Below are 22,098 nucleotides of genomic sequence, written 5' to 3' on the forward strand. Positions count from 1 at the left end.
GATTCCAGTCTCTTGTCAGATACAAATATATGTAAATATATGTAATTTATATAAATTATTAGTTCATATTTATATATATAAATTTGTGTAATTTATATGTTACATATATTTTATATATATATATATCTCCTAGATTCCAATCTTTTGTCAGATGTACATTTTGAAAATATTTTCTTCCAGTCTGTAACTTATGTATGGCTTGTTATAAACCTATCTTCTTTATGATACATTATCTTTTCTTTTTATATTGCTGGATTTGATTTGCTGTTAGTTGTTAAGGATTTTTCATCTCTATTCAACAGGGATATTGGCTTGTGATTTTCTGTTTTTATAACGTTTTTGTCAGATTTTGGTGTCAGGGTACTTGCCTAATAAAATTACTTGGAAGAATTCCCTCCTCCTTTATTTTCTGAAAGAGTTTGTGTAATATTGGTGATATTTCTTCCTTAAATATGTGATATAATTCACCAGTGAAGCCATTGGGGCCTGGATTTTTCTTTGTGCATAAGATTTTGAGAATTACTTCTAGTTCTTCAGTAAACATGGGGTTATTCTGTCCCTCTTGTGTCAGTATTTGTAAGGTGTGTTTTTTCAAAGAATTTGTCAAATTCACTAAGTTGTCAAATTTATCGGCATAAAGTTCTCCACAATATTCCCTTATTAAACTTTTAATGTCTGTAGGATCTGTAGTGTATCCTCCCTTTTGTTTTGGATGTTGGTAATTTACGTTCTCACTCTTCTTTTTTTTCTTGAGCAGTCTACCTTGCCTCTATCAACTTTGTTGATCCTCTTAAAGAATCAATTTTTGGGCTTCTTTTGTTTTTCGTTTTTTTTTTCTATTTCATTAATCTATGCTCTTATCTTTATTATCGCCTTCCTTCTACTTACTTTGCTGAGTTATGTTTTTATGAAGAGTATTTTTGTTTGGTTAGCAATCAGCAAACTTGGCGGGATACAAACAAATATTTCCCCGGGGTGGGCAGCAACAGAATTCTTGGCTCAGCTGTTTAACCTTCACTGGGCTGCTTGGTGTCTGCCTCATACAACACAGGTCAGGGACTAGCCAGGATCTTGAACAGACTTTACACACAGAATTTAGGCCTGTCCTTCTGTGATTCTCTCCCTTCTGGAAATTGCTCTTTCACTTTACGGCTACTGTGGTCACCCCAAACTCTGTTGGTTCTTCGAGCCAACGGGCTGCAGGTTTTCTATCTGAGTTTTAGCGCTTACTTGTCTTGACTGGGGTCTGCCCTCAGATGAAATCTGTAAACAAAAGAAAACTCACCAGTGCTTTTTCCTTCTTCCAAGTGTAGATTCGATTCCCCTCCAGTGTAGACCTGCTTTGGGTTGCTCTCTGGGGCCTTCAGGCAGTTGTTTCTTTGTATTTGGTGGAGAGTTTATAGTTGTTTTCTGCAGGAGGGTTAATCCATAGGAGCTAATCCCCTGTTATCAGAAGCTGCAAACCCCCGGTTTGTTGGTTCGTTTTTAATCTCACCCCTCTCCCTGTCTCTGATGGTTCTGTTTGTAGCGGCAATTTGGCCAGATTTCTAGTGTCAGGGTCGCAAATTGAAGTGCTTATGTAACTCACAAACTGGATTAGTTGGCCTCTGAATAACTGAGCTCACTACGTCAATATGCTTTCAAAAGAAGATTGCCTGCTTCATTGTGCTGTAGGAGTGCATATCTAATTGGGGACTAGACTAACTCTAGGCAAAACTGGGCAGTCCATTTCGCTTGTCTTCTTGGAATTCATTCTTCAGCATTTCTCCCTAAGGTCATTAGAGGTCCTTCCTCCTGACTAAAAACATTCCCTGGACCTAAGATTTTCTCTTCATGGGCAACTCCTCTGTGTTCCTGGCCCTTCTGCCTTCTAGAAACTACCCAAACTCTGTCCCTTTCCACCCCTGGGGGCTGTTGTCCCTTTGCTCAGCTGGAGTTCGTAGAGGGACAGAAACCTAATTCCGTGACAGTGGCAATGGGCTAATGTGCTCTTTCATGAGATAATGCTACACCTGATATTGATTACCCCGAAACTATAGAATGGATCATAGAATGTAAAGGAATCCAGCCCCTTCATTTTTACTATGGAGAAAATGAATTTCCAGAGAAGACAAATGACTTGTTCAAGGTCACACAGAAGGGAATTGGGACTTGAATCCTCATTCCTTACTACCAGTTGGCCCAAAGGAATGGCTGCAAGCATCAAGTCCAGTGGCAGAGTGTGGAAGGCGATGGCATCCACTTGACTGCATGGCTGGCTTCACTCGTGGACAGTGACAGTCAGAGCAGGGTTACCTAGTGGGCCAACGGTGTCAATAGTGTGTGCTGTGAACTGATGAAAAGAACTAAGGATGTCTTACCTGGAAAAAAGAAAACTGAGTGGGGACATCATCCAAGGCCCAAGTAGGAATTTGGGCACATCTGTATAGCTCCACACAACGGAACCATGACAAATGGGTCAAAGACGCAGCCAATTTCAACCTAAGACAAGAAAGCATTTTCTAACAATTAAAGATGTCCACAAATGGAAGCAGCAGTGGCTGAATTCCCTCAGAGCAGGAGCAGCAGAGGGTGAACTCTGTACCACTGGAGGCTTTCAGATGAGGCTCAACTGGTGTGTTGTAGCAGAGGTTTTCTTATTTATGGGTGTTTAGAATAGATTCCTTTCTAGTCCTTTACAATTGTTAGACTCTTTGTTTTGGTGAAGGGAGATCCTTTTGTGTCCATCACATGATATAGACACTATCTACCTCGAGAGGGAAAAAGGCCCTCTGAATGCCCTAATACAGGCCCTCCCTGCCCCAGCCCCATACACATGTGGTGTGTATTGATGGAGGTGGTGTCGTCTGGTGTGCTGTGCTGTGGTGTGATATGGTGTATTATGGGATGAGGTTATGTTGTGTAACACGGTGTGGTGTGTTGTGATATGAGAAGAGTCAGATCACCACGGCCAGAGTCCTCCAGCAGGTGTGCAGCTCCACTGGGACAGGGACCAAATGGTACTGGAGCACGTTGGTTGTCAAGACGAAGCGCTAATTTAGTGATTTCCTTAGCAGCATTGGCTGCATCTTTTACAAGAAAGCAAGCCTTCTATGTCCTCCTGCAGCTAGTCTGTGGAATAATTTGGCAGCCACAGTATTTTGTGTCACAACAAAGTGTACAAACACAAGACCACGTGCATCACCCATCCATCCCACCCGGGCTGATAATTATAGGGCAGACTCAGGCACTGAACTGAAAATAAATCTTATCCATTATTTTATAGCTGTTAAAATTGTGAATATTTTAAAGTTCCAGCTATAAAACAAATCACAACTCATATGCCAGTTCTGATCAAAGACAAGCATGATTTTAAACTATGTCCAATGTATCTGGGGTTCGTGGATGCTCTGGCCTGAATTTCTGTCCCCTCCAAATTCATATGTTGAATCCTAACCTCCAAGGTGAGAGTATTAGGAGGCGGGGTCTTTGGAAGGTGATTAGGTCATGAGGGTGGAGCCCTCGTGAATGAGATTAGTGCTTTTATAAAAGAGACCCACAGAGCTCCCTTGCCCCTTCTGCCATGTTAGGGTAAAACGAGAATTCTGCAACCCAGAGAGGTCCTTCCCCCCACCATGTTGGCAGGCTGATCTCAGCCTTCCAGCCTCCAGAATTATGAGAAATAAATGTTTCTTGTTTATAAGTCTATGGTATTTTGTTACAGCAACCTGAAGGGACTAAGAAAGTGGACTTCAAGGCTAATTACCCTCAAACATTGCATCCATATTCTCCCAGGAACTTCCAAGAGGGGCTAAACTTTGCCAAGGACTGTAAGTTCTGGACCCCTAATAATTTGTTTTATTTGCATATTTTCATAGCGTGAAACTTCTTGGACAACACATTCAGGAACTCTGGGTATAGAACAGGTTAGCCTCTCACTTTTTGGTATTAGTTTCCTTTTCCTCTGATCGAGTAGTTCTTCTTGATAAAATTTGTCTTTGAGAATTATTTATTCTATGAACATTCATTGAAAAACCAGTATTTTGTTTTGGTTTGGCTGGCTTTGGCTAAACAGCTCTAAGTATTTCAGAGGTAAATATTCTATGTCTTGTGAATAATTCCTTTTCAAAGAGAGCAAATGTCAAGAAAAAGAAATCCATGTACACCCTGGAAGACTGTAGCATGGAATGACAGCATGATTTATTGGAAGCTAGTCTGAAGGGGTGGGATGGAGTGGGACAGGAGAGGAAAAAGGAGGAGAGGTAGGGAGAGAGGGCAAGAAGAGGAGGACAGGATGAGAGAGAAACAGGGGAAGAGAGAGAGAAAGAGACACACAGAGAGATTGACTTAACTCTCAATGCTCTCTATTTGTCCACCCCTTTTGTTCCCATTGCTGTCACCAAGTTCAGACAAGAGGAGATGATGCTGAATGCAGAAACAGCAATAACCTTCCCAGTTGCCCCCTGCCTCTAGTCTCACCCCGCTCAAATCCATTCTTCACGTGGCCTCTAGAATGATGAGCTACAATGCAAAGGGCTGGTCAAGTCTATTCTCCGCCATCATTTCTCATCATTTACCACAATCTTGCTACTTTCCCTTGGCTTTGAACTAAGTGCCAAACTTGATGAGAAGCATCAATGACATCAAGGATCCTGGGAGCAAGACGTGGTGTGGTCTTTACTTGCCCTTGAGCCTGCAGCCGGGGCTCCCAATGGGCACCCTGACCTTTCCCATCTTTCTCTGAAGGGACCTGGAATCATGCTAACAGTTGGACAGGGTGAGACCTTGCCCCCTAAGGAAGGAAGTCAGAAAGGAAATGCCTTTGCTTTTGTTTCTTCCTGGCTGTCCTGTGGTCTTTAAGCAGATGTCTTCTGCATCACTCACAGGTGAAATTTCATACTTAGCCACGTTTATAACTAAAAGGAAAGTATGTTTCCTGTTGCAAGGTGCTAGATAAATGCTCTACCAGGAACATTTAGAACATCAAGTTGGTGTCTTCATGTTTGTAGAGAGCTTTATCATCATGGTGTTTCTAACTGTGTTCACTAGGTTAAAGTATACGCTGCTCAAAACGCTCCATGGGAGAGTGGTCACTTCCGCCTTGACCTCGTTCCCTCCTCCATCCCTGCCCCGCCCCTCACATCACAGAACACTTCTGCTCTGCTGTCTGCTTGATTTCTGTGAAGGTGGCCTGGGCTTTTTCTTTGATGGTGTCCAAGTCCATGTTCTGAAGATTCTGGAACTGCCCAAGAATAGTATCCTTATCTTCTTCCTCTTCTTGATCTTCATCTACCATTTTCTGGAGATCTTCAGGCAAATCCACATCATCTCCAGCCATCTGGATTTGGTTCTCATCCATTTCACTCTATTGGAAAAAGAAATACAGAGACAGATAAACCACTCTAAAAACAAACAAACAAATATTAAAGGCAGCCGGAAAATCCTCTGTCGAGGATGAATGAAGTGAATGGCATGCTTGGCCATCTCTCAGCAGAGCCTGGGCCTGGGAGCAGTCTTGGAGGCCAGACGTCCTGGTTGGCATGTCCCTCTTTCACTGCACCTTGGGTGGATCAGAACCTTCTAGCACAGTGGTTCTCAATGTGTAGTCCCTTGACCCAGTAGCATTAGCATCATCTAAGGAACACATTAGAAAGACAAATTCTCTGGCCTCACCCCAGACATACTGAATCAGAACCTCTGGGGTGGGTCCCAGCAATCCGTGTCTTAAGAAGCCCTCTCTGTCTTGCTGAGTCCTGCAAAGCTTGAGAATCAGACACCAACACCGGCTCAGGGCAGCTTTGCAAGATTTGCAGTCTCAGCTCCAGGCTGGGACTCAGGGGCCCTGGCGGATCCACTCTGAAGGGTGGGTTTTGGGTTCACAGAGCCCAGACAGTGCTCAGTCATTTCAGGCATCACTCTTTAGTGGAAACTTCTGCTTAACCATTGCCCCTGCCCTCTCTTCTACTAGACAGGGGGCCCCCATGGACACAGAATCATCCAAATTCAACTTACATCCTTGACACACAACACTTGTTGATTAAACAAATCCTCGGGGGCCGGCCCTGCAGTGTAGCGGTTAAGCGCGCATGCTCCGCTGCTGGCGGCCCGGGTTCGGATCCCGCTGTGCACTGACCCACTGCTTGTCAGGCCATGCTGTGGTAGCGTCCCACATAAAGTGGAGGAAGATCAGCACGGATGTTAGCTCAGGGCCAGTCTTCCTCAGCAAAAAGAGGAGGATTGGCATGGATGTTAGCTCAGGGCTGATCTTCCTCACAAAAAATAAATAAATAAATGAATCCTCGATGGCACGGCTCCCGTTCAGCATCCCCACCAGCTAGCCTTCTGTGACGCTGATGCTATCACCGCAGCTTGCCTCACACATTTCACTTTGTGATTCTAGGTGTGGTTGTTCCAAATTTCTTGGTGCATGCTGCCTGGTCTTAGAAAGCCCTTTACCCCTTTGGCTGTAGAGCCTCTTCTTTTGTAACAAGACAGAAGAATCGAAAGAAAAAGTTTCTCTGGGAAAGGTAAGGGTCATTCACATTCCCGGATGGCTGCTATCGGATAATTTTCTGACATCAGGTTGTAACAAGAGGCAAACTGCACTTCGAGGGCACAGAAGATTAAAAAGAGCATCACAAAAGTGAACGATAGGAAAGATCTAAGCAGACTTCAGGGCCCAACTCAATAGGTTGTGACTAGCCTGGAATTTGTTACCAAAGTGCATGAAAAATCACATAAAGATAAAACGATCATCTTAGTCTAAATCAGACCACATAGGTTCGATTTTAGAAAGATTTTGCCCCCTGCTGAGTTCCCAGGTGGAGTTCAAGCAAGACCTATGGGAGATACGAATTCCCCTTGCCTGGGTGCTCAGTAGAAATGATTATCAACAAACATCTGAGCTGTGTCTATGTCCAAACAGTGAGCCAGGGTAGTGTGTAAACTTTACTCTGCATCTGGAAAGTGGATCTCCGAGAGCTTTTCCAGTTCTGAGGCTCTGTGGCTCCACACTTCTCTGATCCTTCGAGAAGCTGGAGGCCACAGCCTTTCCCAGGAGCTCTCTTATTCGATTCTCTGGGCAGAGTGACAGCGAGCCTGGCTCCAGAAACAGCTTGAGAGGCAGCCTTCCGATGCAGAGGAGACGAGTGCCCTGGGAGGCAGGTCCTCCCTGAAGAGCTCGGACAGGGGCCACACTGGGCTTCAGCCTCCCCAGGTGAGAGGAGCCTTGCCCTGCACTTGGCCAGGCCTTGGCCCCTCAAGGCGCTTAACGGATTAATTAGTTCCTCGTCAAACTGGTGTGGGGATTAATTAGTTAGTTAATCCCCAGGGGCTCCCAGCCAACCCTCCATTTCTATTTATTTTTTATTTACCTACCCTCTAGGCTGCTTTCCTTGCTGATCATCCTCTGGGCGTCTTTGTAGGGAGGAGAGAAGCAGGACTGCAGCCCGGCGATTCTTAGTTCATGTAGGTGCAGGACACCTGCCCTCCCTTACGCTCCCCGAAATACAATGTGCACGATTTGAAAAGGCCTTCCTGGGAATTCCGGCACCCCTGCCCCTCTGGTTGGTGATAAGATCTCTGCAGATATCACCAGGTTCAAACCTGGACGGACTAGCTGCTGTGGGCCTGGAGGGACAGGCAGTTGGAGGGGCCAACGGGAAGTGAGCCACCAGCTGGTGCTCAGAGACCTGATCCACCCACAGGGCTCGGGGCCGATGCACCCACCTCCCCTTCACCAGCGACCTCAGCCTGCTGCCTCTGAAGAAGCTTTGGAACCGTTTCCTCCTTCAAGGAGGACTTTGAGGTTTATTATCTCCTCATTCCACAGGGAAGGGAGAGCAGTGGGGTTCCACTTTGCCTCACAACTCACAGAGAGACTCTTGATGGGCACAACTTCTACCAAAGTGGTTCTCAAAGTGGGGTCCCCAGGCCAGCAGCATGGGCATCTCCTGGGACATTGTCAGAAATGCACATTCTCAGGCCTCATTCAGACCTGCTGATTCAGAAGCTGTGGGGCTGGGCCCAGCAATCTGTGATTTAACACCCGTCCTGGCACTTCTGGTGCTTGCTAAAGTCTGAGAGCCACTGCTCCACATTCCTTGAAGATGGGAGCTTACTCATCTATCAGTCTCAGAACCCAGCGGAGTGTCTGCCATGTAGACATGGACAGTGCTTGCTTATTGAATGATTCAATGAGCCTATTGTCACAGACTACTACAGGCTTAACAATACTTAAATGTGCAGGTCCTCTTTGCTGTCACGAGCTCTGTTTTCATAGCTACTGAAATTTCTCTTCACATTCCTGTTGGGGCAGTGCAGCCTAGAGGTCAAGCGTTGGCTTGAGAATCAGATTGCCTGAGTATGACGGTTACCTCCAGGACTTACAGGCTGTGTGACCTTGGGCACCTTATACAACCTCTCTGATCTTTATTTCCTTGTCTATAAATTGAGATTATATTATTTGCCTTAGAGTTGTAGAGGATTAACTAGACAATAACTAATTATTTGGAGTAGATTAAGCAGTCAACCAAGGGTAGCTATTCATAAACATAATAACCCTCAGAGGTGGGCGGGGGATTTGCACTGAGTAATCGTGGCTCCTGCACATGGTGTCAGCCTCTTCAGAAGGCCTTGCTCTCTTTACACCTTACCTCCGGCCTAGGGTGGCCCCTGATTTCATGGGCTTTCCTAGCAAGCTGGGCCTATTCATTTCCCTTTTGGCTCTAGGCCCTCAATTCTGCAAGAAAGCTACCTCGAGGACCCAGGCATCCCTTACCGCTTGTCAGGCCCACTCTAATGTCTGTGGGACCCGGAGGATGAGTATGGATAGAGGTCCCTGGCTCATGAGCTGGTCCTCTTTTTTCCTGGTCCCTGGCTCCATCCCTCCTGGGAACCCTATATATATACATATATAGAGAGTTCCCAGTATATATACATATACCCTCTCTCTCTCTCTCTATATATATATACCCTCTCTACTCTTCAGGCTTAGCAGTACCCAGGCCAGCAGCTCAGCGCACCCTCAGGAGGACAGACCTAGTGCAGAGGCCTGGGCAGGTGCTGAAGGCATTCAGGCAGGGAACTCAGGGTCCTGGGCAGCCTGAGTGTGGTCTAGAGGAGGGGTGGGCTCTGGGTAGGCCTGCCCCTTTGGCCCTGGACTTTTTGCCCCATGTGAAGGAGTGCGGCCAGAGGGACAGAGGGGAGCCCTCTAGAGCATGGGGCCCAAGGCAGGTGGCCCCAGTTGTCCAGTCTAAAGGCAGTGTTAGGTGTGGTCAATGGCTGTGGTCAGCGAGTCCTACAATCACCATCCTTCTAGAAGGACAATCCTACTGCCCATCAGCAGCAGAGTTGCTTCAGGTGAGGATTCTAGTACTGGAATCAGTTTTCCTGGGCTGCAGCCTATGCTATGGACACCTTATGACTAAGGGTAGGACAACCAGACAGGGCCAGTGAGTGTCTAGAGGACAAAGACAAAACCCTCTTGGACCAAACCTGGACCACTGGCCTCATGAACACTGTCCTAACCAAGTGAGCTAGCCCCGGACGCAGGACAGGCCAAGGGTAAGTGTCCTGTTTACAAAAAGCTACAGTCAGCCCTGACTGTTATCCTGCAGAGGTAGCCAATGACAGTGGAAAGACTGTGGGATCTGGAGTCAGGAGACCTGGTTCGAGTCCCAGTCTGTTATTCACCCACCGCATGACTTTGGCCAAGTCAGCAAGTTTTTTGGCCAAAAACTTCTCATGCCCACTCAGAGGGGGCCCCTCAGAGGACTGTGGAACAGACTGAAGGAGACACGGTGTGGAAGGGCCTTGTAAGCTTCTAAGCCCTGGACAAATGTAGCTGTAGTTGCTAATATTTTTGAGGAAAAAGGGCAGCTTGATGTCAGGATCCCTGCTGAAGGGATCCCTGGGATTACGGAGGAGGCATGGACAGGGAAACAGAGTGTTGGGGAGCATCGGCCCAAAAGAGGAAGATCCAGGACGGAGCAAGCAATTAAGGAGCATAAGTGGGGTTTATACAGCAGACCCTGTGCAGCCCCGCCTCCTCCTGGCCTAATGAACTGCCCTGCTGATAGGACCTTGTCTACAATGCAAACAATGAATGTCTTGTCCAGACTCTCTGCTGCCCACTGACAAATCTTGGGTTGGGGAGACCGGGAATATTTTGACACAGTTCACACATCAAGGGAGGGCAGTAATGCCTCACTACCCTCCACAAATACAAGTGCAGTTACAGCCAATATGAATCAAGCCCAGGGACGAGGGGAAGTTTACTCCTGAGGCCTATGGCATGAATGAATGAATGAATGAGTGAGTGAGTGAGTGAAGTGACCCGGCATATAATCAGGGGACTTACAGGCTATACTTTATTCTTAGAGGTTCTGTTTTGGAGGTCTTCTCATTTCCAGAAATCTTATCAATCTGCGATATTGTTTAATGCAGTTAAGAGCTAATTATTTTTATGCCGGCTGACCAGAATCAGTTTTAATCTCTTGGTTTTTAACCAGATTTATAATCTTAATTGCCAGTGCTGAATGCCCCATTATTTAAATAGCCCCATATCCCCTCGTTGTTATTCCCTGTGACTGATTTCTGACCTTTACTGAACGGTAAGCACGACCCTGGATTCAGACTTCCTCCGCCCCAGATCTTGATCAACTGCCCTCCTCTTGTGCCAAACTTGAGGTACGATGACCAACTGTTTTAGATGGTTATATCTTTAAAACGCCCAGCGTTCACCACTTGTTTGAGTTTCATTAGAGACCGGTATAAGCACACACCAGTTTGTTTGATACTAGGTAGAACTGAGTTTGTTTTGGGTTGGTTTGTTCATTTTTGGCCTACATGACACCAAACAGCTAGATTAATGGATTTCTTCACTGTGACAAGTTGCTCTAACATTCGATCTTTACTTATTTGTGAGGATCGTCGATGTCAGCAGTCACTTGTCTTCACAAACCCCTCCTCACTGTCCTGGTCACGAGTAGGGGTGCTGCACCGGCCTCTAGGCAAGGCGACAGCAACCCCTGGTTCCCGTCTGGCCGGAGCTTACAAGACATTGCTGGAGCGGGGACACGGATCGAGGAACAAAGCCAGTCCACAAACACCTCCGTAGAAAGTCAAAGTGAGCACGGCCTGCTATGCCCAAAGTAAGGGGGTATCTGGGCCAGACCAGGAGGGTGTAGGCGTGAGGCCTGGGGGACCAGGATGCGGCAGACACTCATCCTCATTCTGCCCAGTTGCTACTGAAGCACCGAGCCAAGTTTATGTTCTCTCCCCTGGGACAGTGGTGCTCAACCCTCTCTGTGCCTCTGACTCCCTATAAAGCATAGAAAAATACTGATAGCCAGGCCCCACCCTCAGAGATTTGGTTCCAGTGGTCCGTGGTGGGGGCCCAGGCAGTAGAATATTTAAAAAGCTTCCCCGGTGATTCTAACGTGTGAGCGATGTTGAGATCTTTGTCTGGGGCTTGCTAGCTGCTCCTTCTGTGACACCACACTGTTCTTCCCTCTTTAGCTACTCAAAGAGCCCTCCGCGCACCCAGAATATGACAGACGGTGTGGATTTGACTTCTCCAATAATAGGCGTCAGTTTTTAATGTTGATTGAGAGTGTGCACGTATAGGGCCCTACGTGGAATGAGAATTTCTAGAACCAGCTGTGCACATCTTCTCTCCTTTAGATAGGCATTCCATAGGGACTCAAGAAGCTCTTAGAGGTCACTTATCTAAGCTTCTCATTTACAGATGAGCAAACCCAGGTCAGCTGAAGATTCTTGCATAAATGTCATTCAGTTTATTAGGGGCAAGAACCCAGCACACCTGCAGGGTCTAGCAGGAAAATATGGCTAGTGGGGTCAGATTGGTTTGGGGTCTTGCCTTGCCATTTACAGGCTGTGTGACCGAGAGAAGTCACTTTCCCTCTCTCAGCCGGTGTTCTTATCTATGAGGGGAAATAATATCTATCTACCTTTAAGGGTGGTTGTGAGGATTAACTGAGCAAGCTAGTGTGGCTAAGCTACACATATTGCATTCCTGCTATACTAGTGGGCAACCTCTCTTTCCTCCCTTCCCCACGCCTCCTCAGAACATTCGGTCCACGGCCCTATCAAGGGTGTGAGGAGAAGAAGCAAACTGAACTGGGCAGGATGGGGAGGAGAAGGAAGAGAAGGCCCCTGGTAGGGCCTCTGATGGCCTCACTGCCCTGCCACCAGACACAGCTGCTCGGAAGCAGGAGGTTTCAGTCTCCAACCCTGCTGGGCAGTCCCCAGAGCTCCTCATCTGAAGGAGGCGAGGCGGGCAAAGAAAGGTTCAGGGAATCATATCTGTTTTTAAGAGGCAAATTTTAAATTAAATTCTAACAGCGCTTTCAGTGTGACATGTCTAAAGACAACTCTATTGATAGATTTTCTTCTATCTTCATCTTTATTCTAAATGAATGATGCCCTTAATACAGCAGAAAAACACCAGGTGTAACTAAATCATATAGCTCAGCAGGGGGCATGACATTATTTTTCAATGACTAACCTAGATTGACAACTCCGTTAATAGGATTAGGGTTCACTGTGGAACTGTTTTCTCTTATTAATTTGGCTTGACTTACATATACATTTTGAATTGTCAAGGAAGAGGGGCACCTTTATTTTTAGAAATAATCTTGTGGCTTTATTTACAATGTATTGCTTCCTCTATTTGAAGAAATGTGACATCTTAATTATAATACAAAGTAGCCTTTGTATTTCATACAAAATTATAATGTTGAATCCAGATTTGTTCTTTCATGAAAATTTATTTTAATATAAGTTTTAGGGCAGGTAGATTCTTTCTGCTGTTTTTGAGACTTTGTCTTTTGGATATGTGATTTTTTTTCTTTTTCCCCAAACACTGATCATTCAGCAGACCTCTTGTATGTGTGTGTGTGTGTGTGTGTGTGTGTGACTTCCACATGCCAGGCACCGTGCAAGGCACTGACGACAAAGAGGAAAACCCAGCCCCTGAGTAAGGAGCACAGTCTAGTAGGTGAGAATATTCAGAGTGATAAGATGATGTAAGAGACATGCACTCAGGTATTAGAGGAGAATGGAGAAGGGTGACCCAACGCAGCCTTAGGTGGGGCCAAGGAGGTCATGGAAGTTTCTGGAAGAAGTCGCACCAGATCACAAAGTCTTACAGGAAGGAAAGGAGCCATGGGGAGCAGGGTGTAGGAGATAAAGTGGGAGGAAGGGACAGTCCAGGCAGGGACTGGCAAGAGGTGAGGCTAGAAAGATAGGAGCCACATCATGGCGTACAGGCCAAGGGGTTTGGACTTTACTCTAAAAGTCATGTTAAGTCTTTTTTCCTTTTTTTTAAACAGGGAAGGAACAGGATCAGATGTGCATTTTGGAAACCTTACTCTGCAGTTTTGAGGGGAGCAAGACTCAAAGTTGAAAAGCTACTTAACAGCTGTCGTAGTAAAAGAGGTGAGAAATGACGAGGCCTGCAGTTGGGGATGAGTTGAGAATTATTTAGGAGGTGAAATTAGGGTGACTTGGTGATTTACTGGATGTGAGGCTGGAGGAGGAGGGAAAAGTCAAGGTTGACCCGGTTGCCAGCCTGGGGGAGGGGCTGGCCCTGGGAGCCATCAGTGGAGGTGGAGCCTACAGGAGGAGCAGGTTTAGGGGGATAATGAGGGAGTCTGTTCTGGATATGAACTACAAGGTACCCAAGTAGAGGTAGATGCAGCAGGGAAATTTAGGAAGAAGGCGTGGGTTGGGGTATAGATTTGAGAGTCATCAGCACACAATTGGTGGTAGCTGAAAGCAACAGCAAGGTACAGCCATCCAGGGAGAATGTGAGACTTGAGTGGGAAAAAGAGCACACTGAGGGAGCACCCTGGAATATTCCAGAATTTGGGGGGGAGTAACCCATGAAGAAGACAGAGAAGAAACAGTTCGAGGAGAATGAGAACCAGAAGGGTGGTGTCCAGAAGCCAAGGAGAGAGAGGTCTTCCGGGAGGAAGCCGTGACCAGAGCCAGAGGAAACAATGAGAAACAAAGAGGTCCCAAAAGAAAACAACAGAACCATCTGGCTGAGCATCTGAAGGAAGGTTTCAGCACAGCAGTGGGAACCAGTCATTCAGGGAAGATACCCAGAAAGGCACGTTTACTCAGAAAGTGCTGCTTGTTTGTTTTAGTTGGGAGAGATTTGACTTCCTCTATAAAGAAGAGGGCAATAGAGAGGAAAAACTGAAAACACAGGACAGGGGATGATTAGCGGAGTGGGGTCCAAATCTAACATGAGCATCATGGATTGCTTTAGGCATGTGAAGTCCTCTAATTACCTGTAATTTGAAAACCAGAAGGTAGAGCGGACGTGTGTACACGAACATCGTAATGACTGATATACTTTCCTGTATGTCCTTCAGATTATTAAGCTCATTTGATTGCTGCACTTATTTGACTCCTTATGTCATCGCCGCAATTACAAGTGGCCATCAAAAGACACGAGTACGACAATGGTATTGTCATTGGCAGTGAACAGTACACTCAGGAGAGGAGGGCTTGTTTGCTAGGGGGCTAGGGCCAACATTGCTCCTTTTCAGAGTCCAAATTTCCTTCCCCCAGTCAGCAATCCAGTGAAACTCTTTTTCACAGGAAACACCAGCCAAATAATTTCTTTAGAAAATACAGTTCTAATTCCAAAATGTGACATAGTTATCCTCATTAGACCTGACAGCTCCCGGGAAGACATCTTCCTCAAATCTGCTCTCCGTTGGGCCTCGGTGAGGGGAAGGGCCCAGAATCGCCTCCTGCTGGTTATGTAACCGCTGTGACGGTGACCCTGGGGAATTGTGAATGAGGGACCCAGGGGGTCATCCCTCATTAGCTGGAGGACATGGTGAATGTGTCCAACTCCCTGTGGACTGTTAATACTATTAGTATGGCTGCTTACCATACAGGGATTTTATAAGACGGCACAGGGCTAAGAATTCTGCAAACCACGAGGGGAGAGGGAGGTTGTTATGAGGAGCCCAATAAGGTCCTGGTGACCCTTGCTTTCTGCCCAGCACCACTTCTTTGTTAGACAGTTGTGTTCAGTTCTCAAGTCTACCATTCTGAGTGGAGATCACAGTTTAGAGGGCTGTGGGGAGAGTGGGGCATGGAAAAGAACTGGGTGAAGAATAAGGAGGCTTGAGGCCCCATCTGTCACAGTAGCTTTGTGACCTTGGGCAAGTCCCTTGATTTACATGAGTTTTACGATGGTGCATTGAGTGTACACCTCCAACATGGGCTTTTCTGTAAATAAAAAATAAGCTTAACAAAGAGAAATACCACTCAGACACTGGGGTCAAGGACCCTGAGCGCCATGGCAGCCCAGGAACCCACACCTGCTCCAGGAAGAGAGCTCAGGGAGGTGGGAGGAGGGGCAGTCAGTGTGCTCCTCAGATGACCCCGCCTATCCCCAGGTTATTGCTAACTGTTAAGGACAATATGATTTGTCCTACCGATGCCTTCTGATGACCTTTTTTTAATAGTCACCATGCTGTACATTACACCCCCAGGGTTTATTTACCTTCTAACTGGAAGTCTGTATTTTTGGTCACCTCCACACATTTCGCTCGCCCCCTACCCCCCACCTCTAGCAACCACCAATCTGTTCTCTGTATCTATGAGTTCCATTTGTTTTAGATTCCACATATAAGTGAGATCATAAGTATTTGTCTTTCTCTGTCTGACTTACTTCACTTAGCATAATGCCTTCAAGGTCCATCCATGTTGTCACAGATGGTAGGATTTCCTTCTTTTTTATGGCTGAATAATTGATGATGACTATTTTTAATTGCAGTAATCAGATAAGTAATCAATTAAGTGCGGTAATCAAGATGCCAAGCCCCACGAAGGAGATGTACATACCGACTTGGGAATTGCGGCCCCATCTTTAGCCTAGCAGTTCCTCGCTGGCCCAGGCCTCCGGCAGCCCTCCCCTGCCGCTCTAAGGGTGTAGCACTGGCCAGCCCACCCCTCATTCCTCTCCCTCCAATTCACTGGACACACTGCCATGGCCTTGAGCTTTCCCAATCACAGTGATGCACATGGCAGTGCCCAGCTTTCCGGGCCTCCTTGGTCCCTACTGGAGCCTCTAGGAGAAGAAAACCTGTACAACTTAAATTCCCATTGTGGTTTTCGGATGGCATTCTAAAGGTTCCACTATGAAGGGTTCTTCTGCCTCATCAAAGAAAGACCTCAGAGTTACATACAATTTCATAACAGCCAGCAGCATGAGCCCCTCCAGATAAGTTGGCTTGATACAGTATGAGAAACAAAGCATGGCATTCAGGCCTGGGAAATGACCTTCCCCAACGTCACTTCCTCTCAAGGCTGAATGTTCCCATCCCTTCAACTCTCCCTCAATCACTGCCAGTCATTTCAAAATCCCTCACCATCCTGGTTGTTGCAGAGACAGCTAACACCGGTTTGTTTTCTAGCTCTCCCTCCCGGCGCACCATGGGAAGATCTGCTGCTCAGATGCTCCCCTCCCAGCCCTATCCCTCCGGGGCACTGCCAACCCCTGCTTTGTGACAGCTGCTTCTAGGAGGGCCCAGCAGGCCCTTCCAGGCTCACTAGCACAGCGACCACTTTAGAATAAAATGCACAATCTGGTCCTTAACGTCTGAAGAATGGGCTTCAAAAGAAAAACAAATCACCTCCAGGCATTTATTTCTGTTCCCCGCCACCACCACTCTCCCTGCTACAACCCACAGTGCCCCCCGAGGAGCTGAGAACACCCGCGGGGCAGTTCTGCTGGGGCAGCGACAGTGCATTTCCCTGGGGCTGCCAGCGCCCACTGCATCTGGGGACACCAGGGGGCGCGAGGGACGCAGATTCCTGTCCCCACACAGGCGGCTGCTGCTGTGCGCTCCACAGCGACACCAGAGTCCGCCTTGAAAATGAGTGACTATTTTGAGGAAAGAGGAGGCCGCCGGCTGGGGGCTGATCTTGGCCTGGGAAATGCGTCTGTCTCCCAGCGCCCCTTTCTAGCACCGGGGCCTATCAAAGGCCAGCTGCACCCAGAGCCTCGATGGGGCAGTGGGAGGGGAACATGTAACCTGTGACAGCCGTGGGAGGTGGAGGTGGTGCCCAAGGGTGGGGCTGGACTTTAAATGCAAGGTGCTGCATTGAGGTGGGTGCCTTAGCCACATCTGGTGACAACTGGACACAGTGGAATATGGTCCAGTTGATTTTTTGTGGTATACTTTCTATTAATTATTGTTTTATGGATAGTGTGCATTGGAATAGAATTTCCATGTGCTTTACAAAAAGCAGCCTGTAGTATTATTAGTATGTATTTTTAGTATTTTTTCCCACCAGAGGCAAATTCTTAAAACACTGTATGTAGAGTCTGTTTTTTCAAAATGCAGCCATAGTCTAAAAGCGCCCGAGGGAGGCCCCCATCTGAAAGTCCACTCTGCAGTGAAGGATTCAGTGTAGAACGCTCTCAAGTGACATTCTCATCTGTTTATTTGGATTGTATTTGGAATTTAGTCAGCGACTCACAGGTCTGCGGTCCAGCCATCAGACAACACAGGAGAGAGAAAAGCAACGTCCCCGTGCTGCCGGGGGTGGGATTCTGTGACACTTCACTGAAATAGTGAGCAGTACAGGTTGTCCCCAAAGTTTTCGTGCAGTTTGAAGCCACATGGAGCTCAAAACTGCACTAAAACTTTTGGGACACCTTTAATATTAAGAGTAGAAAGAGCAGAGACCTGGGCCAGAGGGAGCTGTGTTCAAATCCGTTTGTGAGTAAGTCACTCTTTCATGGTTGAGAGGCCTAAGTTCCAATCCTGGTTGTGTCACTCAATAGCTGTGGGTTTTTGCAGAGCTATTTAATGCCCCCCAACCCCCTCCCCCAGCCCCTGGCTGCGATTTCATGTCTAAAATGAGGCAGAGGCATTAGAGTCTTAGATGAACTCAAAGGTCTCTTTCAGGGCCCGTGAAAACATCAGGTGAGGTCTCATACGCACCACGCATTTGAAACAGCTACAGAAAAGGGGGTATATAAGCATCGGTAACCCATGCAATGCAAAATCCTGGGCTCCACTGTTAACAATTCATTGACTTTTTCATGCCCCCTTCCCAGCTGGCTTTAGGGAGCAGGAGCTGCTGCAGATATAGTCACTGTCACTCTCCAGGGCCTGTCCCTCTCCAGGGAGGATATGAATGTGCACATTTCATGGCTATAAGTCTTTCTTCTTTCCCTAGTTTCTGCTGGGAAGACTTGTCCCCAAAGCATAGCTTGGCTCAGACATTAGGGAATTATTTTTTCTCTGAAGAGCATCAAAACCTTGCTGCTAAGCCTGAAGGTTCACCCCTGAGGATCTGGAAAGGAGCAAGACCACTGACTCGCCGTTAAGGAAGAAAACAACCAAAAGCTCAGATGCTTGAGATTCAGGGACCTCGAGTTGTTGCATCGTTTACACACATCAGCGTGCTTACCCAAGGTCTTTAAGACTCCTGGTTGTTACTATCAAGAAATAAGACTTCTGTGAATAGATATAATAACAGAAATTAGAACTACCATCTTCTGAGCTCTTTCCATTAGTCAGGCCCTGTACTAGGTTCTTTATATTATCTTAGACAAAGACGTTATGAAGTAGGTATCACTGCCCCCATTTTATAGATAAGGAAACTGAGGCTCAGATATTTTAAAAAGCCATCTGAGTTTGTACCATGTCTGAGAGGCAGAGCCAGAAATAAAACCCAGTTTTCCTTACACCCCACAGAAGGACAACAGAACAGTTGTCAAAAATAAATCCTTAAAGGCCCCACCTCTGTGGAAGAGACATGGCCTGGTGGTCCGGTGTGCGTGTGTGTATTTAATTTCTGCTTCATTCCCAACAAGATCTGTGGTGCTTTAATCAGATGCACCCAAGGCGGGAGGCAGGAGCATAAGTCTGAGTCAGGCGTCCTGCCTGGGGGAAGCCACATTGCTGAGGATAGCCAGTGACACCCTAGGGACTTCAGGAAATCCACCAGACAACAGGAGTGGAAGGGACAGGGTTCAGAAGTGCTCTCCTCTTCCAAAATGCAAGCACAGTGGGAGAAAGTACTGGACTGGATAAGGGGCACAAAAAGCAGGGCATTCTTTTCAATGTTCATTGGTCGCAAAAGAAAGTGAGTTTAAATTTCATTGTGAGTTTTCCTCCCCTCACTGAGGGCAGACCCGGGTTTCTGGGTCTTAGGGATCAATCTCTCCCACAGGGCGGGGCCGTTTAATTCTTTGGTGACTTCAGCAGTGACCTTGCATGGACAGCGGGCTCTCTCCCTTTATTTAGTGCTTGTAGCTCCTGAAGTCAACTTTTCTGGGATGTGCAGGCGACCCAGTGAAGGAATTGGTTTAGCAGCACTTTCTAAACCACCCAGCTGACTTGGAGATGGGCACATCCTTAGGAAAGGATCATGTACTTGGGAGGGCTCTTCTTTGGCTTCCCCAGGTGGAAAATGTTCTCTAAGGGAGGGTGCACCTCTGCCATATGAAGTTGAACACCCAGCCCAGAGGGTGCAGGTGGAGTCATTTAGTGGAGCTGAGCGGATCCCCAGGTAGGGGGAAATGAGAGGTGAGCCAGAGGAGCCAAGTGCCGCGCCCCCTGTCACCCCGGGACGCCAGCCCTGGAACAGTGTAGCCAAGCCCCACCAGAACATGTCAGCACACCCTCTTCCCACCTCTCAGCCAGTGAGATAGAAATGAATGTGGAGCAGAATGCGCTGTTGAGTAGTTTTTAGTTCACAGTTAGTAGAGTCAATCCCACAACTTTTCTAAACCAACTACTCCACCAGAGCCTGCCTACAGGCATTTGTCCTCTCAGCCAGCGCCAAGATGGATAAGACAGTGCTCAGTGATGACCATCACTACTACGTCTCCAAAAAGAAGGAGCCAATCGCTCCTGTGAAACAGAGGCAGAGCATTACAGAAGTCACGACCCTGGACTCTGCCTTTCCCGCTGGTGGCCTTTGGCAGGAGAGTGGTTACTTTCTCTGTGCCTCTGTTTCCTCTACTGTTAAGAACAGACCTTACAGGACTGTTGAGACGATTAAATGAATTGATACACGTGAGGCACTTAGAGCTCAATAAATGTCAGCTGTGATTATTACCCGCACTGTGTGTTGATATATAGAAGTTTTATAGTCTTTAGATAAATTTACATAAAAATGTTATCTATAGGTATTAACTCCATTTTGTTGAGTGGAAATGTTCATAGAGGTTAAATGACTGGAATCTAGTTTTTATGAACTCCTAGTTCAATGCTCTTTTCACTACATCAAACACCTCAGTTAAGATTAAGACAAACATGTATACAATATGTGTACTCATATATATGTATGTATATATGTGAGTATATATGTGTATATATAGATATTCAAGAGCATGACATTTTGCTGATACCATTCTCCATTTTTCACTATGTCAAAAATGACTGGGTGTTTACTGTGTTAAGTGTCTCACCTTCGGGAGTCTGTACTTTTCTCTGAGATGAACTCTGAGGCATGCCCTCTCTGCCTTTTTTTGTGTAAACGCAGCATCTCTTTCCATCCTAAAAGTAAAAGAATAGAAGAAAGGATCAAAGGACATAGAAAGCTAAGGACGTTCCAGCCCCTGCTCAGCGGAGCCAGACCCTGTGATACGCCTCCCGAGTCCCCACTGCCTGCAGACACCTGGGAAATGGGAGAGTCCCCAAACATCTGCCTCCCTGTCATTCTACTCTCATAACTCAGACACACCCCTATATCCCCAAGACTGCTTGGTTCTGGGAATCTAGGACACAGCCCAGGAGAGGGGCAGGGTAGTTACTCCTACTGTACAGTTGACCTCACTGTGTTGCTCTAAGTATGACCTGGGACCACCAGCATCAGAATCACCCTCAGTGCTTGTAAAGAATGCAGCTGCCTGGGTCTGATCGCAGTTCAGCTGCATCAGAATCCCTGGGGTTGGGGGAGAGGAAGCTACATTTCTAATAAGCTCCCTGAGCGATTCTTAGGCGAGCTAATTCAGGTCGCAGACCCCAGGACCGGGGTCCTTTGGAGGCACATGGTGTTTGGGGGTGTAAGACAAATCTGTTTCCTTTCATTGTCACCCCCTCTAGACCCTAATTTAGGTACAACGTTCCCTTTCCTGTTTGGAAAGAGGCATCCCCAGGCAAGGTAGGGTAGATTTCCATAGTGCTCTGGGGATGACCTAATTGGATTTGTGATTATACTGGCTTGAAATGGACTCCCTTGCTCATGATGATGCAGACAGAAGCAGACACCTTTGGGGATGTCTGTGAAGCTCACAATAACCGCCTCTCCTCCCAGCTGCCCATTCGGAGCTAACTTTATACACACATCCCTGCCCTCTCACTGTATTGGATTGTCTGGGAATTTGGGATTGGGACTGAGAAAGCCAGAGACTCGCAGTGTGGCTGCAACTGTAACAGGTGAACTTGGAGGCCATCAGCTGCCATTTTCCATCGGCCACGTGGCCTGGGTAACAGAGCAGGAGAGAGCTGACTGCTGAGAAAGAAGCACAAAGCAGCCATATGGAGACAGAAGCAATGGCAAGAGATGGAAAGAGTGCTTGTGGTTTCCCGAGAGCTTTCTGGTTCCTAGTGTAGCCCCATGCGGGGCCTGGTGGGATTTCTGCTCATGGGTTTGGCGAAATATCTTTACATGAAGCATTATTTGCATGCTACCTAGGAATTTGCAAAGTTCCTAAAATTTTGCATACAATTAAATGCACAGACCTTAAATGTGCTGTGAGGGTTAATTTTATGTGTCAACTTGACTGGGACACAAGGTGCCCAGATTAAACGTTATTTCTGGGTATGCCCGGGAGGGTGTTTCCAGATGAGATCAGCATTTGAACTGATGGACTGAGTAAGGCAGACTGCCCTCCCTACTGTGGGTGGGCATCACCCAATCCTTTGAGGGTTTGAATAGAACAGAAAAGCAGAGGAAGGGAGAATTCACCCTCTGCTTGCAGAAGCTGAGACATCAGTCTTCTCCTGTTTTTCACTGAGACTTACGCCGTCAGTCCTCCAGTTCTCAGAACTACACCAACGACTTTCCTGGGTCTCCAGCCTGCAGATGGCAGATCGTGGAACT

At 46.9% G+C, this 22,098-nt stretch overlaps 1 protein-coding gene across 1 annotated transcript in view; it reads right to left on the reverse strand.

The window, feature by feature from the left end:
* Positions 1 to 135: 135 nt before the first annotated feature.
* CPLX4 (complexin 4) overlaps positions 136 to 22,098 on the reverse strand; it is a 28,490-nt gene continuing 6,527 nt past the window's right edge. Inside the window, exons 2-3 of the mRNA XM_004422591.2 lie at positions 20,462 to 20,549; positions 136 to 5,344 (exon numbers count right to left, since the gene is read on the reverse strand). Coding sequence (XP_004422648.1) covers positions 5,117 to 5,344; positions 20,462 to 20,549 — 316 coding nt within the window. The 3' untranslated portion in view covers positions 136 to 5,116. The remainder of the gene's footprint in view (positions 5,345 to 20,461; positions 20,550 to 22,098) is intronic.

The sequence above is a fragment of the Ceratotherium simum genome, chromosome 14 (assembly GCF_057802395.1).
Source record: "Ceratotherium simum simum isolate JZ-2026a chromosome 14, ASM5780239v1, whole genome shotgun sequence".
In the NCBI taxonomy this organism is placed as follows: domain Eukaryota; kingdom Metazoa; phylum Chordata; class Mammalia; order Perissodactyla; family Rhinocerotidae; genus Ceratotherium; species Ceratotherium simum.